At 42.2% G+C, this 16,486-nt stretch overlaps 1 protein-coding gene across 14 annotated transcripts in view; it reads left to right on the top strand.

Annotated features, from left to right (window-relative positions):
- The window catches only part of GRIP1 (glutamate receptor interacting protein 1), a 708,576-nt gene that overhangs the window by 638,746 nt on the left and 53,344 nt on the right, over positions 1-16,486 (top strand). For all 14 annotated transcript variants that reach the window (XM_080659312.1, XM_080659305.1, XM_080659309.1 and 11 more), the window contains 2 exons: positions 11,158-11,227; positions 13,196-13,341. In XM_080659312.1, coding sequence (XP_080515438.1) covers positions 11,158-11,227; positions 13,196-13,341 — 216 coding nt within the window. The remainder of the gene's footprint in view (positions 1-11,157; positions 11,228-13,195; positions 13,342-16,486) is intronic.

Here is a 16,486-nt window from a genome sequence, read left to right on the forward strand (position 1 = left end):
ACCCCTAACTGTCCACAACTGCCCTCCCCTGCAGGCCATCTTGTGGTGGCCATCTTGTGCCCACATGGGGGCAGCCATCTTGTGTCTTGGAGTGACAGTCAATTTGCATATTACTCTTTTATTAGATAGGATTGCTGATGTTTCTTGTTTTTTGAGGTAGGTCTGTAGTGCTATGAACTTCCCTCTCAGGGCTGCTTTTGCTGTGTCCCAGAGATTTGGGGTTGTTGTGTGTTCATTTTTATTTGTTTCCAGGAAGTTTTTTATTTCTTTCTTGATCTTGTTGTAACCCATTCATTGTTTAATAACATGCTATTTATACTCCATGTGTTTGAATATTTTTGGGTGTTTTTACTGTAGTTGATTTCTAATGTCAATGCTTGATATGATTTCAATATTCTTGAACTTGTAGAGACTTGTTTTGTGTCCTAACCTGTGGTCTATCTTTGTGAATGTTCCTTGTGCACTTGAGAAGAATGTATATTCTGCTGTGTTGGGGTGAAATGTTCTATAAATGTCAATTAAATCCATTTGATGCAGTGTGTCCTTTAGAGTCTCTGTTTCCTTGTTAAATTTTTGTCTGGAAGATCTATCCAGTGAAGTCAGAGGGGTGTTAAAGTCCCCTACTATGCCTATATTATTGTTTAAATATTCTAAAGTCCTCTAGAATATTTTTTATGTATTTAGGTGTTCCTATATTGGGTGCATATGTGTTTACCAAGGTTATATCCTCTTGTTGGATCAATCCCTTTAGTATTATGTAGTGACCTTTGTTGTCTCTTGTGATGGCCTCCATTTTAAAGTCTATTTTGTCAGATATGAGTATTGCTACTCCAACTTTTTTTTCTTTTCCATTTGCATGGAAAATTTTTTCCCATCCCTTCACTCTCATCCTGTGTGTGTCTTTTGTTTTGAGGTGGGTCTCTTGTAGACAGCACATAGTTGGGTCATGTTTTTGTGTCCATTCTGCTACCCTATACCTTTTGATTGGAGCATTTAATCCATTTACATTTAGGGTTATTATTGAGAGGTACTTATTTATTGCCATTATATTTCTGTATGGCTAGATTTCTCTCTCTGTTTCTTCCTCTCATTACAGCAATCCCTTTAGCATGTCTTGTAATGCTGGCTTAGTGGTGATGTACTCCTTTAGCCTCTTTTAGTCTGGGAAGCTCTTCATTTGACCATCTATTTTGAATTGATAGCCTTGTGGATATAGTAATCTTGGTCTCATATCCCTGCTTTCCATTACCTTGAGTACTTCATGCCATTCCTTTCTGGCCTGGAGAGTTTCTGATAAGAAATCAGGTGTCAGCCTTATGGGAACACCTTTGTAGGTAACAGTTTGCTTTTCTCTTGCTGCTTTTAAGATTCTCTCTTTGTCTTTTATTTTTGTCATTTTAATTATGATGTGTCTGTGCATGGGCCTGTTTGGGTTCTTCTTGTTTGGGGTTCTCTGTGCCTCCTGAACTTGAGTGACTTTTTCCTTTACCAGGTTAGGGAAATTTTCTGCTATCATTTCTTCAAACACCTCTATGCCTTTGTCCCTTTCTGCCTCTTCTGTCACACCTGCTATTCTAATATTGTTATGTTTCATGTTGTCCCACAGCTCCCTTAAGCTGTCCTCCTGTTTTTTAATTGTTTTTTCTTTTTGTTTTTCTGATTGAGTGATATTTTCAACTCTGTCTTCTAATTCACTAATTCGATCCTCAGCTTCCCCTAATCTGCTGTGTATTCCTTCCAATGTGTTCTTTATTTGTGTTATGTCATTCTTTATTTCAGACTGTTCTTTTTTCATAGTTACTATATCTTTTTTCAGGCTCTTGAGCATCTTTATCATCATTAATCTGAACTCTGTTTCAGATAAATTTCTTATATCTGCTTCATTTATCTCTTCTTCTGGAGAATTCTCTAGTTCTTTCATTTGGGGGTTGTTTCTTTGTTTCCTCATTTTGGCTTTCTGTTTGGGTTTGTGACTATGTATTAGGTAGATCCTCTATACCTCTCAATCTCTAGTGCAGGACAGTGTTAAAAGCTGTTTCTGACTAATTAGATCAGGCAAAGACTCAAAGTCTCCAGAGACCCCCTCTGCCTACAGACTGATAGGATTCTGACTTGAATTGCCCTGCAGGCAATCATCTTCTGGTGTGGTGAGAGTTTTTTCAACAGGGTGGGGCAGTTGCTACTGCCTGGAGGCTAATTGTTATTTTTAATCTCTGAAGTGGCCTCAGGGCAAGGTATTTTCCAATAGGGTGTGTCTACTCTCTTCCCCCCAAGCCAGGCAGATGTCTATGTGGGAAAGAGGTGCTCTGCCGCATGAGGGAATGACTCAGCCCAGGAAACTGAGGGTGTCTGCCTTCTGAGCTCTATCCCCTTAGTCCCCAGTCCTGGCTTCTGCTCTCACAGCTCCAGTCCACTTCACCCTCCCTCTGCCGGAGCACAAGGTGGTGGCTCCACAGGGAAATTTGTGTGTTGGCCCTTTAAGAGGGTGCCTGAATTTTCAGCTGTTACTTCCTGACAGACAACACCTGCTGCTTTTCACAGCCAAATGTTATGTTGGTACCCTCCTCAGTTTTGGTGCTCTCTGCTGGGGAGCCCAGCTTCGGGATTAGATCCCAGAGTTCTCAGTGGCACCCCCCCCCCATAGCTGAGATATCTCTCTGGGACTTCAGTTGCCATCTGTGGGTGCCTGGCCAGCCCTTTCACGCCTCTGCCCCTCCTACCAGTCTCTATGCAGTCTCCACCTTTGATCCTTGGGTGTCAGGGTTCTCTCCTGCAAGTTTTTCATTGATTATTCAAGAAGTTTTTCTGTACTTTAGTTATAATACTAGTTTGTTCCTGGGAGCCTGTCCGTGCAGCATCCACTTACTCTGCCTCCATTTTTAATCTCCCTCAGCCCATTTCAGTTTTCTTGTCTATAAAATGGTGCACTTTTTACCTTCTTTGTAACATAGTTGAGAAGATTAAAAGAATTGCTATATGTAAAGTGCCTAAAACATTCTATGTAACTATATATGTATTTATTTATATTTATTTTAACTATAATCGTAACAAATGTTATTCATTATGATTATCATTATTTATTTTACCCATAGGGCCCTGTGAAATATTTAAGTCAAAGCTCTGCCCCACCAACTTTAGTGCCAATGGCAATTATGCTAAAGTAGGAAATCAAGAGACCCTTTCTCAAACATACACAGAGTGCTATTAGTGAACCAAGGAACTGCAAGGATTCACTGATGGTTCTCACTATCTTTATACAAACTCCTATTTTGTCTTCTTCACCTTGTGAAGCTTCTGAGTGGTAAGAAACAGGTCTCCATCTCTGAATGATACCATCAAAGCCTTTCACATTTGGCTTAAGGCTCACTCTTCATACCTAATTGACTGAGAAATGAGTCCCTCTGAATTTGGATGTGGTGAGCAGTTTTAGACTAATTTTTTGAAGTTCTTGGTGAGACATTCATAGCACATTAGCATCAGGCATTACTTTCATTGATGTTATGGCTATAATATGGAATAATTTATCATAACAAATAAAGTGAACGACCTGGCAGAAGGATGCAGTTTGGGAATGGAAGTAGCATTTTCAAGTTCTGACACCTCACCCAATCAGAAGCCAGAGAGTGCAGCCCACCAGCCTCTCAAGTCAGAGAATCCTGATTGTCATCTGCAGTTGTCAGTAAAGTCCCTTTAATATTGATGTTGTCTTACTTGGTTTTATTAGACGAATTTGTATCTGATTTGTTCCAAGCATGCCTCTAAGCAATTTATATATCTTCCCATTTAATCCTCAAAGTGGTCATGTGACGTCTATGCCCATTTACGAGTGGAAAGTAAGGCTCAGGTGGATAACCTTCCCAAAGACCCAGAGCTATAAAGGCTAAATAGGGATTCAAACCCATCTGTCTGACTTAACGTTGGCTTTGCCGTCACACTACCACTCGTCCCTGTCTCTTTCTCATTGATGAACCTTCCCAGATCCCATATTAGAAAAGCAAAAGACAACATTTGGGGAGTGCAGTTAATTTGTTGACTTTCTTTTTCAATTGTGACCAGATTGTTTGCAAAAATAAAGTCTTACTTTTTAAAAAATAAAATCATTAAGCAGTTTTCATGACATGCACAATAAATCCATCATTTTCCCTTAAAGTCTTAAGCATATTTAGAAGAGAATGGTTTAAGTTTTTTTGCCAAGTTTGCAATAAAATATCTACTCACTTCAAAATCAAATAACTTGTTTTACTTGTCAAGTATTTACTAGTATATATAGTTGCAATTAAAGTAAAGCTGAATGATCATGTGTGTGTTACTCCAATGACATTGGACACTTATCAGGCCCTTTGAGCAAAGTACTTTAACTAGCAGAGTAAATTCTATGAATGGCTACATATTATAGAACTAGTGACCCAGTACATGAAATTTGTGCACATTAACAAAGAATTAATTAGAGGAAATATTTTAATATTCCTATTTGCCCTTTCTCTATAATAGAAGTGTCAGAGATGAAAGAAAATTAGTAAAATGTATATGAAAATCTTCCTCCTCTCAGAGTCCGGGGCGCGCCATGGGAACCAGAGTCAAGTCTCCACCCACCCAAGTGCGCCTAGAAATCATGTGAGACCCAGACTCGGCCAGCCCCACCCCCATTGGGCTAGATCCAGACCTGGCCAGCTCCACTCACATCAAGCCCCACCGGGGCTGGGGGTACAGGCACAGCCTGAGGTCCCCCAGCCCGGGCCAGAGGGTGCACCTTGAGGTCCCCTGGCCCAGGCCAGAGGGCACAGCCTGAGGTCCCCCATCAAGCCCCGTCAGGCAGGGTGCGTGGCCTGAGGTCCCCCAGCTCGGGCTGGGGCAGAGAGCACACCTTGAGGTCCCTGTCAAGCCCTGCTGGGCAGGGGGCATGGCCTGAGGGCACGGCCTCAGGTCCCATGGCCCAGTGCTGGGACATGGGGTGCAGCGTCAGGTCCCCTGGCCCAGTGCCGGGGCAGGGAGTGCAGCCTGAGGTCTTGGTGGGGGATGTGGCCTGAGGTCCCCTGTCAAGCCCCACCAGGTGGGGGACGCAGCCTCAGGTCCCCTGCCCCAGCCCAGTGCCATACAGCCTCAGGTCCCTGCTGATTGCTCATTAAGGCTCATTACAGGAACTTAGCTTCCGCTGTGGGTGCAGCCATCTTGTGTTACAGAATCCCTGTCTTGGCTATGGGCACAGCCATCTTGTTATGGTGTGATGGTCAATTTGCATATTCCCTCTTTATTATATAGGATGTTCCTAGAATACTTTATTGATTCACATTTAATTCACTTCAAAGTTCAGAAGATTTCACCTGTTTTTTACTACAAAGTTTCTTTAAACAAATGATAGATGCTGTCATTTTCTAACTCTTCCAACAACTATTTGAAAGGAAAAGAATCCATGTTCACTTTAAGAATAGTTTCTAATAGCAAAGAATTACTAGTAACTTTAAAACTTCAGGGGTCAAAGATGATAGCTTGAACACGTAGATTTAGCTCTTACCCCATTTTAAAATAACAATATAGATTTTTCAAAAAGCCAAAAACAATACAGAAAAGAGGAAAGGGAAAATAGAAAACAGCAACAAAATCGGCATGTGGCAAAGACGATGGAGAAAAATGAATTTAAAGAAACAGAAGAGAAAGCTGGCAGGGAACCTGATTTATATCCTAAACTCCCAACAGACCCAGGAAATGGTGAAATCAGGAACTTCTGGAAGTGAGAGTGATGGTAGAGCTAAGACAGGAGTATTTGTTGGGAGTCTGTTAGGGGGAGGACATCTTTAATAGTGTCAATAAAGGAAAGAATGAATTAGTCCCTTAGATGTCTTCTCCCACTCAGCACAGCCAGGCACCCCTTTCCTCCCTGGCAGAAGCCTAGTTTTAATCTCTGGGAACCATGACATAGAGGGTCTCTGGATTGGGGGGCACAGCTGAGTGTGGCATGGCTACTTTGAAAACAGAGTAGGTGAAAGTTTACATACAGAACGTTGAGACTGCTAGTCTCCCCCCCGCCCCACCCTGCTCTTTGAACCCCAAGTTCAAAGAAGCTGGGTAGCCATGCTTAAACCCTCCAAACAAGAGAAAGAATTAGAGCCATCTGACCCAAAGAAACAGCCTAGCCTGAACTAAACAGTGAAGACCAAAGTGCACAAGCCCACTCAGATGCACCAAACGTTCAGCTGTTCCGGGTCACACTCTAGTGTAAACAGAGAGCTAAGAAAAAATACAGACACTTGGGGAGAGAACCTAATATGCAAGACTGTCACCAAAAACAAGGAAGAAAAGCAGAGAAAGAGCACATGTAGGAAGAAGAAAACTTAAGAAAAAAAAAACAAACTATCATTAACATCATTAGCAACATAAGATATTATATCCATGGGAGGGAGGAAATGATTACTGATACTATTGCAAAATAACATACAGAGGGGAACAAAGGGCTTTAGAAACTTAATAATATGGCAGAAATGAAAATAAAAGTCAATAAAATATTAGAAAACTAGAGGCCTGGTGCACGAAATTCGTGCACGGAGGGGTGTTCCCTCAGCCCAGCCTGCACCCACTCTAATCGGAGACCCCTTGGGGGATGTCTGACCGCCAGGTTAGGCCTGATCCCTGTGGTCGGACACCCCTCCTAACTACTCACCTGCCTGTCTGCCTGATCTCCCCTAACCTCTCTGCCTGCCTGCCTGGTTGCCCCAACCTGCCTCTGCCTACCTGCCTGATCACCCCTAACTGCCGCCCCCCCCCCCCCCCGCTGGCCTGATTGAGCCCCCAACTGCTCTCCCCTGCTGGCCTGATCTCACCCCCAACTGCCTCTGCCTGCTTGGTTGCCCCTAACTGCCCTCCCCTGCTGGTCTGATCTCACCCCCAACTGCTCTCCCCTGCCAGCCTGATCTCACCCCCAACTGCCTCTGCCTGCCTGATCACCCCTAACTGCCCTCCCCTGCTGGCCTGATCTCGCCCCCAACTACCCTCCCCTGCCAGCCTGGTTGCCCCTAACTGCCCTCCCCTACTGGTCTGATCTCACCCCCAACTGCCCTCCCCTGCTGGCCTGATCTCACCCTTAACTGCCTCTGCCTGCCTGATCACCCCTAACTGTCCTTCCCTGCCAGCCTGATCTCACCCCCAACTGCCCTCCTCTGCCAGCCAATTTGGTTCTAATTGGTCAGTTTCTATGCCAATCAGCATCAAAAGCTCCGCCTCCTAGGCAGCCATTGGTTCCTCACAGTTGACCCAGATTTGGTTCTGATTGGTCAGTTTCTATGCCAGTCATTGTCAAAAGCTCCGCCTCCTAGGCAGCCATTGGCTCCTTACATTCACCCAGATTTGGTTCTGATTGGTCAGTTTCTATGCCAGTCAGTGTTTCTGGGCCTATCAACGGGGCCTGATCAGAAAGGTGGGGCTGATCAGCAGCCCCAGTGGAGGCCTGGAGAGAAATGGAGGCACGGCTGTTGGCCATGCTGGGAGAGAAAGAGAGACAAGTTCTGATCAACAGCTGCCACAGAGGCTATGGATCAGACCTGCCTCTCTCTCTGAAGGCCTCTAGGCAGTCAGTGCTGGGTCAGGGCGCCTGCAGTGGCCCCAATCAGTGCTGGGTCACCATGGCAAGCCAGCACTGACTTCCTGTCTGGTTAAGCCTTTCATTGTAACAGTCGTTACGACCCTGGCTCTTTATTATATAGTTAAGTTTGTGGAAAATTTCCAGAAATTGGAACAAAAATCAATGAGGGATCTAGAATAGATAGGAATTATACAGGATGAGTTCAAATAACAACCATTACAGAAAGAAAGAGGAAAGTAAAGCATCAAATCATTTTATAAAATTGCCTAGCATTGATGGATATAGCTTTCCAAATTGATGGGTCCATGGGTGAAAATAGACCCACACCACTCAAAGTGTCTCACACTCAGAAGCCCTCAGGAGTGAGGCAAGTTAATGAGTGAGATCCTTCCAATGAGAACAGTGACAGACTCATGGCTGCCAGAGGGGAGACGGGGTGAAAGGTGAAGGGATTGAATAGTACAGACTGGTAGTCACAAAGTAGTCACAGGGATGTAAAGTACAGCATAGTCAATAATACTGTAATAACTATGTACGGTGCCAGGTGGGTACTGGAAATATAGAGAACACTTTATAAAGTATTATTGTCTAACCACTATGCTGCACACCTGAAATAATACAAGAGACTATTGAATGTAAACTGTGTTTGAAAGAAATAAAAAAAAAAATTAAAAAAGAGAACAAAGGGAGAAGGAAGGCTCCACCTAAAGGGGCGGGAGGTGGGAAAGCGAGTCCAATGTGGCTGGGAAATCCTACCAACAAGAAACACTATGTAGTGCATTTGACGTGCTCTGGTCCAATCACTCTACATGTGAGAACAACCTACACCAGAAACTGTATGAGACAAGCACCGTTACTCTCTTCATCACCATTGTGTAGACTAGGAGACTAAGGTGCCTAAACACTACATGCTCAAGCTGACATGGCTAATAAGTGGTAGAGCCCGGACCTTAAACCCAAGCACTCTGACTGCCAAGTCCCAGGAACCACTATACCATATTCCCTCTCTAAGTTTTTTAAAGAAGCCATACATTTATATGAAATCTACAATTTTGATATGTTGGTAACTACCTTAATTTTTTCAAAGCACTACAATCCTTGCAAAGCATGCTTGGTGTATGACTTCTTCTCGGGTAGTAGGTAGTTAAAATACGATGCCAGGGTGTTCACAACATGACGGAGTCCCCAGAACGTTTAACATGCCTGGTGGGCCTGGCAGTGACATTGTCAGGAGCCTATAGAGATTTGGCCCCACTTCTGGGTTCAACTTTATCCCTCCAATGGTCATCCACCCTGAAGATCCTTTCAAACCTCAGGCATGTACTTGGTTAAAGGAGAAAGAGAAGGATCTAATAAATGTGGGAACGGCCACCATACTTGTCTGTAGACCGGGAGAAGTTTCCGACCTCTCTGGAAATCTGCGTGGGTTTGTCCAAGAGGTCACAGTGCTCATTTCCTCTGTTGCAAAGATGATACACATGGGTTTGATGGCACATCTATTACTGTTTTATTTCAGATCATTTCAGTGGAACATGGATTTTAAAAAAAAACAAACAAGAGAAATATTGAGTGTTCAGTCATGGTTGCTTCTGCTTGGCAAAATATTGTGTAAATTCATTGGCAGATGCTAGGAAAGTTATACTTGCTGGTAATAACAAAGTTTTTATTTCTGTGTCCCATGCCCAGAACCATTTGCTATTCTGAAATATGGCACGAGTGAAAATGCTAGATGTGTATATTTCTCTAAAGGAGTTATTTCACATCATTGCATGGCGATAGAATTATGAATTAATTGTAGTGAATACAATGTTTTGCATTCTTTGCTAGAAGCCAAGAATAATGATTGAATGAAGTCCCATTAACATTTCCTATGCACTAATTTAGACAGTGGGTATGGTATTGGTATATGTGTTTGCTTTTTCTTTCAATGTTGTGTTGAGATATTAAACCATCTGTTCTTATGCATAAACATTTTTTCTGGGATTCAGATGGGATTACAGGCTATGATATGGTTCTATGATTATTATGGGGTGATCAGACTGTTTATAAGATAATCTTACTTTAGGGGCCTTTTAATGATCACTACAAGCTTAGGTTGGCAAACATCTCCTCTTGGAAGCGAATTGTTTTTTTACAAATGTTGGTATGGTTAATTTTAAGTATCAGCCTAAATTAAATGATATTTCTAAATTCTTAAATTAAGATGATATTTTTGAATTTATTAAGACCAGTTCATTTTCAAGATTAATTCTACATAGACTCATTACTAGTTTCTTTTCATTTTCATCAAATGGAAATATTCCTAAGAAAATTTATAAAGCTCAAAATTGACTACTGTGCCAGATAATAATTTTATCTGTAAACTCAATAAAAATTATATGTACATGACTATATTATGAATATGCATTAAAATATAATTGAATAGCACCAAATATTTACTACTGTCAATAAAATAAGTCACATTTCAAAATATTTTAGAACATTCCAGGTATGAATTTGTAAACAAAATTTAAAGACTTATAGTATATCTAACAAAAGATTTCCACCTGGGAAAATAAAGAACTTTAAATCAGTGATTCTCATCCACTCTCCCACCCAGGACCCTTGAGTAGTACAGTACATTCCCATGACAATGGCGTCTCTCCCTTGAAAGGTGTTAAGGACCGAAAAAGGGACGTACATGAGTACCACTAAACAGTTGCCCCCAGTGACTTTTTTAAATATGTGTTTGTATTGATTTTAGAGAGGAAAGGAGAGGGAGAGAGAGAAACATCAGTGATGAGAATCATTGATCAGCTGCCTCCTGCACGCCCCCTACTGGAGGCTGAGCCTGCAACCTGCACAGTGGCTTTAATACTCTCCTATTGGAGAACCCACCCTTCATCTCCCTCTCATGAGAATCACAGATTAAAACAGGTTTAGATCTGATGGGCAGCTCTCCGATTGCTTTCTGCAATTACAAATTTAAAATGACTTTGCTTTATTGTTTAAGTTTATAAATACTGTAATATAAACATTTTTACATCAAGAAGATGTAGTGACGCTGCGGTAAAAAAGAAGGAGTTCTTACCATTTGCAACAGCATGGATGAAACTGGAGAGCATTATGCTAAGTGAAATAAGCCAGGCAGAGAAAGATAAATATCACATGATCTCACTCATTTATGGAATATAATGAACAACATAAACGGATCTATGATGAACAAAAATAGATCCAGAGACAGAGAAACATCGATCAGACCATTAAACCTCAGAGGGAAGGTAGGGGAGGGTGGGGGTAAGGATAAGAGATCAACCAAAGGACTTGTATGCATGCATATAAGCCTAACCAATGGACACAGACAACAGGGGGGTGAGGGCATGGGGGGGGAGAGAGGTAATGGGGGAATAAGGACACATATGTAACACCGTAATCAATAAAGAAATTTTAAAAAAGATGCAGTGTGCACATTTCTAATTCATTTGTTGATCATCTTTGCTTTACATACAAACTGTACTTGCATTAACCGCTGTTATAAAATAGGAAATGTATAGTAGGTGAATCGTGGATATAAAGATGTGACTATTCTATCTTCTTTGTTACAGCTCCATCCAGTAGAAAACCGGGAGACCCCCTTGTCATTTCAGATATCAAAAAAGGCAGTGTGGCACACAGGTAAGGAAAACGTCTTCTCTGTTTATTCCAAGGCATTTCTTCATAGAGCAGAAATGACCCCTGCCACACCCTAGGCAGACCTTGCTAATGGATCATGAGAGTCCCAGGCAGCTGCCATGAATCAGTCATAGTTGGTATTCCTAATGTCAGTGCTATTGTAGAAATTCCTCGGCATGCTGATTTATCTCTGCACCCAATACAGAAAGCACAGGCCTAAAAATGTATTTTAAGGTCTTTTATGAGTCCAACAGAGCCTCTCCTTCACTGATCGATCATATTCCATCTTTCATTTTCCAACTGAAACTCTGAAAGCGGCCTTAGGTATGCCAGACACCCCACATGGAGACAGTAGCTTTTGCTAGATGCCAGAATGCCCTTCCTGGCCCAGCCAGGTCCTTCAGCCTTAATGTTTTATCTCCTATTTGGTCCATATCCATCCAAATCAGGGAGTCTAAAACTTTTGGTTTCACAGATCAAAAATATTTTTTAAATGATTGGGGAACACTAATATAAGACTATTAACTTCTTTTAATTTTCCAGTTAAGGACTTTAAAAAAAAAATCCTACCTATTATCACCGCCATTTCATTAAAGAAATATTTTAACCCTCAAAAAATAGTAAGTCCCTAGCTGGGTTGTCTCAGTGGATAGAGCATCAGCCTGAGGACTGGAGGGTCCTGGGTTCAATTCTGGTCAAGGGCACATGGACAAGGGCACAAATATTTTTTAAAATAAATAAATGCATAAATCTGTTTTTAAAAAAAGGTAGTGTGTGAGTGTAGGTATATAGGTAGAGGCTCCACTGTGACAAAGAGACTCATAGGTGAAGTGGATCCAACAAGACAGCAGTTTGTCTCTCACATAACGGTGGGGAGTGTGGCAGGCCCTGCAGGACTGGGAAGCAGCTCACCATCCTCACAGCTTGCTCAGCATTGCAACCTTGTAGCCATAGAAGGGAGGTAGGGGTGGGGCCGAGAGAGTCTGGGGTGTGCATCTCTAGGGCGTGATCCCAAAGTAGGAAGGAAAGAAGAGTTGCTGGGAAGCAATTAGCAATCTCTATCAGGGACCCAAAGCGTAAAGGATAGTTCTTATCAAAACATAACTTGATTGCCAGCATGGCTCAGTGGTTGAGCATTGGCCTATGAACCAGGAGGTGACTGTTCGATTCCTGGTCAGGGCACATGCCCGGGTTTTGGGCTCGGTCCCCAGTTGGGGAGCTTGCAGGAGGCAGCAGATCAATGATTCTCTTTCATCATTGATGTTTCTCTCTCTCCTTTTCCCTTCCTCTCTGAAATCAATAAAAATATGTTTTTTAAAACAACATAACCTTATTTACAATTGTGTGTGTATACATATACGCACACACAAACGCATATACAATCGTATTATTTTTCTTATTTCATGATGGACCTTATAAACTTTCAGAGACCCGCAGGGGTCCACAGCTAGTATTAGGCGCTCGAAGGCCACACTCCAGATAGCAAGCGTGGAATTCACCTTTTCTCCCCACAGTGAGTCCCCCCGTGCAGGTGGAAATGGCAGAGGCGCCACGTCTCAGCCCTCCACTCTGTCCATCCCACCTTGGCTGCCCTCACTTCCTCAACCCTGTCCTAGCGTCTAGACTGCCAAGGATCCAAAGTGGCAGGACAATGTGGAGAAGCAGATATTCCCTCCCTTCCTAGGAGCCTTCGAGTCCCTGAGTGAAGCTGACAGTGTTGTCCAGGCTAATGGAAGGCAGCACAAGAAAAGGCTGTTTTTAATCCTCTGCGATTTCCCATCATGGTGGCCATCCAAAATAAGACTGGGAGAAAAAGGGGGGAGGGGGTTGTCAATAAAATTCAATTTAAAGGCAGTTGAGGAACCGCTTTTCCTCTAAAGACTACCGTAATGCTGCATGATGCTAATGCCTCTGAAATGGCCTGGGTACGTGCTCATCATCGCTTGCGTGTTGCTACGCATTTGCCAACAGGACCGGAACGCTGGAGCTTGGAGATAAATTGCTTGCAATAGACAACATCCGCCTGGACAACTGCTCCATGGAAGATGCTGTTCAGATCCTCCAGCAGTGCGAAGATCTGGTGAAGCTCAAAATCCGCAAAGATGAAGATAATTCAGGTACTGATAGCCTCGCCGTTAAAACTGGTGTCTCTAACTGCCCATCTGCCACAGAGGCTATTAGATCTTGATGTTTTACATACAACAGCTGGCTGGTAACATTGCAGCAGAGTTTTACATAGTTAAAAAGGGCTTTAAATTGTGCATTGAGAGTTTAGTATCAATTTTAAGTAATGGTGCTTTTAAATGATATAATTAAGATAGTGTCATTATAGAACCATTATTACAACTGTATTTAAATAATCTTTAAAGATGAAAACTAAATTATCACCCAGTACCACCCTAATACAATGGAACAAGTCATTTTCAAGTTGATAGTTATATTACATAATGATAACCATAGTGCATGTTACATTTTTACTTAATTTTATAAACCAGTTATCATTTTACAAACCCTTACTATATTTTTTATTTACTGCCTGTAATTTATTTACCATTCTTCTCTTCTTGCTTAGATTGCTTTTAATTGTTCATTATTGTGGATAGTGCAATCATGGATATCTTTAGGCATAGATATCTTTATTCAGTTGTTCATCCTTTGAATTATTTCATTAGGAAATATCCCTGGAAGATTGCTGAGTCAGATTGAGATGGAAATCTTATGATTCCCGATGAGTCTTCTACCATGTTTCTTTCTAAAAGGGCTGTATCCATTTTTAGTGCTTCCAGCAATATATGAATCCATTGGAGCAGTGCTTCTCAAACCTTAGTGGGCCTCAGGATCGCCTGAAGAGCTTATTTAAAAAAAAAAAAAAATGAACAAACAAATTCCAGCTAGGTGGGTGGCTCAGTTAATTGGAGTGTTGTCCCCTACACCAAAATGGTTGTGGGTTCAATCCCCAGTTGGGGTGCATACCAAAGGCAACCGATCTCTCTCTCTCCCTCTCTCTCTCTCTTTCACCCCCCTTTCCTCTCTAAAAAATAAAAATTCAATAAACATATTCTCAGGTATAGATTTGTTTTAAAAAGCAACAAACAAACGCATAGAGAGCATTTTTGTGGTTACTAGATGGGAGAGAGGTTGGGAGGATGGGTGAAAAGTGGGGGAAAGATTTAGAAGTACAAATTGGTAGCTACAAAGTCGTCTCAGGGATGTAAAGTACAGCTTAGGGAATATAGTCAATAATGCTATACTAACTCTGTATGGTGCCAGATGGGTACTAGAATTATCAGAATAATTGTTTCATAAGTTACATAAATGTCTAATCACTATGTTGTATAACTGAAACTAATATAATATTGTATGTCAACTGTAATAGGAAAACTAAAAATTATTTTTTTAAAGAAACACAGTTCTTGGGCACTGCTCCCAAATGGGGCCCTGAGATTCTGCATTTCCAGCAAACTTCCTCATTATGCTGCTATGGTCCAAGGACCACACTCCAAGTACCCCTGCAGTAGAAGTCCTTTTATCTAATTACTAGAGCCCAATGCACAAAGATTCGTACAAGAATGGGCCTTCCTTCCCCTGGCTGCCGGCACCGCCTTTGCTCCGGCCCGGAGCTGTCTTTCTGCCTTCCCATGCTGCACAGAGGCCTGGAGTGGCTGGGACGGTGCGGAATGCCTGCATCGTCGCCATGGCAATGATGCAAGTGTCCCGCCCCACCCCCAGCCGCTCGGCACCTGCATATGCAAATTAACCAGCCATCTTTGTTGGGTTAATTTGCATACTCACTCCTGATTGGCTGGTGGGTGTCGCAAAGGTACTGTCAATTTGCATCTTTCTCTTTTATTAGTGTAGATGATAAGAACCAGAGCTTATTGGGAAAAGTCCATTAATTGAAAGAGTCAGCAAAATGTAAGGAATTATAGAAAATATATCTACACTAATAAAAGAGAAACATGCAAATTGACCATCACTTCGCTACACCCACCAGCCAATCAGGAGTGAGTATGCAAATTAACCCAACAAAGATGGCGGCGGCCCTGCCCCCCAAGCCGCTCCAGGCCTCTGGGCAACACGCATGCAAGCACAGAGTGGCTGGGCAGAGTGGGACGCCTGCTATGAGGGGGAGGGCCGGGGGGCGGAGGGAGCTACAGGAGCGGCACTCCGCCCGGAGCGTTTAGACTGAAGGCTGTGGCCAGAGGGAAGGCCTGGGTCCCGGGTGCCAGAGGAAAACCGGAGCCAGCAGCCAGGGGAAGGAAGGCCTATTGCACGAATCATTTCGTGCAACGGGCCTCTAGTATATCCATAATATAAATGCTTAATTTAAAATTTTGCCAGTCTTTCCAGTGAAGCCAAGGCCTTTCCTATGAGTATTCTGCAGATTACAGTTACACATCTTGTAACCTGTTTGTTTGCCCAAACTATACCCATGATAATCAGTTTACAATTTCCACTTTTAGGGTTTTTTGTTCATTTGTTTTAATATGGTGAGAATTTTAAAAATTTAAAGCAATCAGAATGCTTACTCCATCTAGATTTTTATTTTCCCAAATGTGTTTGAGTTTTTCCTCTACATAATTAATAGTATAGGTGTGCTTAATGAACCCCCCTTAAAGAATCTTTCCAAAGCATTTGATTTTCTTTTCATAGAACCACTGTACTCATATTTTATACATTATGTAAGATTCATTAAATTACACAGTTACAATAACAAGTAAAACTGGGATAAAACAAGCTTGGGGATAAATGTAATTGACTCTAAAATTTCAAACTTACAACTCAAGAGGTAGCAGGAGCAGAAGTATACGGGGGGAGGGGCACTAGAGAGGGAGACCTACTAATCCGGAGCAGTCGGTGGCATCTGTCAGGAACCTTGCAGAGAATGCGGAGCCACAAGTAGTCCAGTCAATTGGGTAATTGGAGCTTGGTTAAGAGAGTTTCTACTGTTTCTAATTTTATCCAAACCAATAGTGAGTTAGTGTGCAAGTTCTGGAGTCACCTGTAATGAAACCATCTAGACCTAGAGTTCATGGTTATGTCAGGCAATGTGTTGACGATTCCTACTCAAAGTCAAAACAAATTGGTAGTTACATCCAATTGCACACCTGGTAAGGATGATTCTGTCCAAATATATAACCAACATTTTAAAATGTGCATAGGTTTCTACTCGTTATTTCCCAAGCAACTGATTTTTCGTGCCAACATTTGCATTCCTCTCCTTACAAGCATGCTTCGATTGCACTTTCTTTTTGGAGGGAT

The sequence above is a fragment of the Plecotus auritus genome (assembly GCF_963455305.1).
Source record: "Plecotus auritus genome assembly, chromosome: 3".
Taxonomy (NCBI): domain Eukaryota; kingdom Metazoa; phylum Chordata; class Mammalia; order Chiroptera; family Vespertilionidae; genus Plecotus; species Plecotus auritus.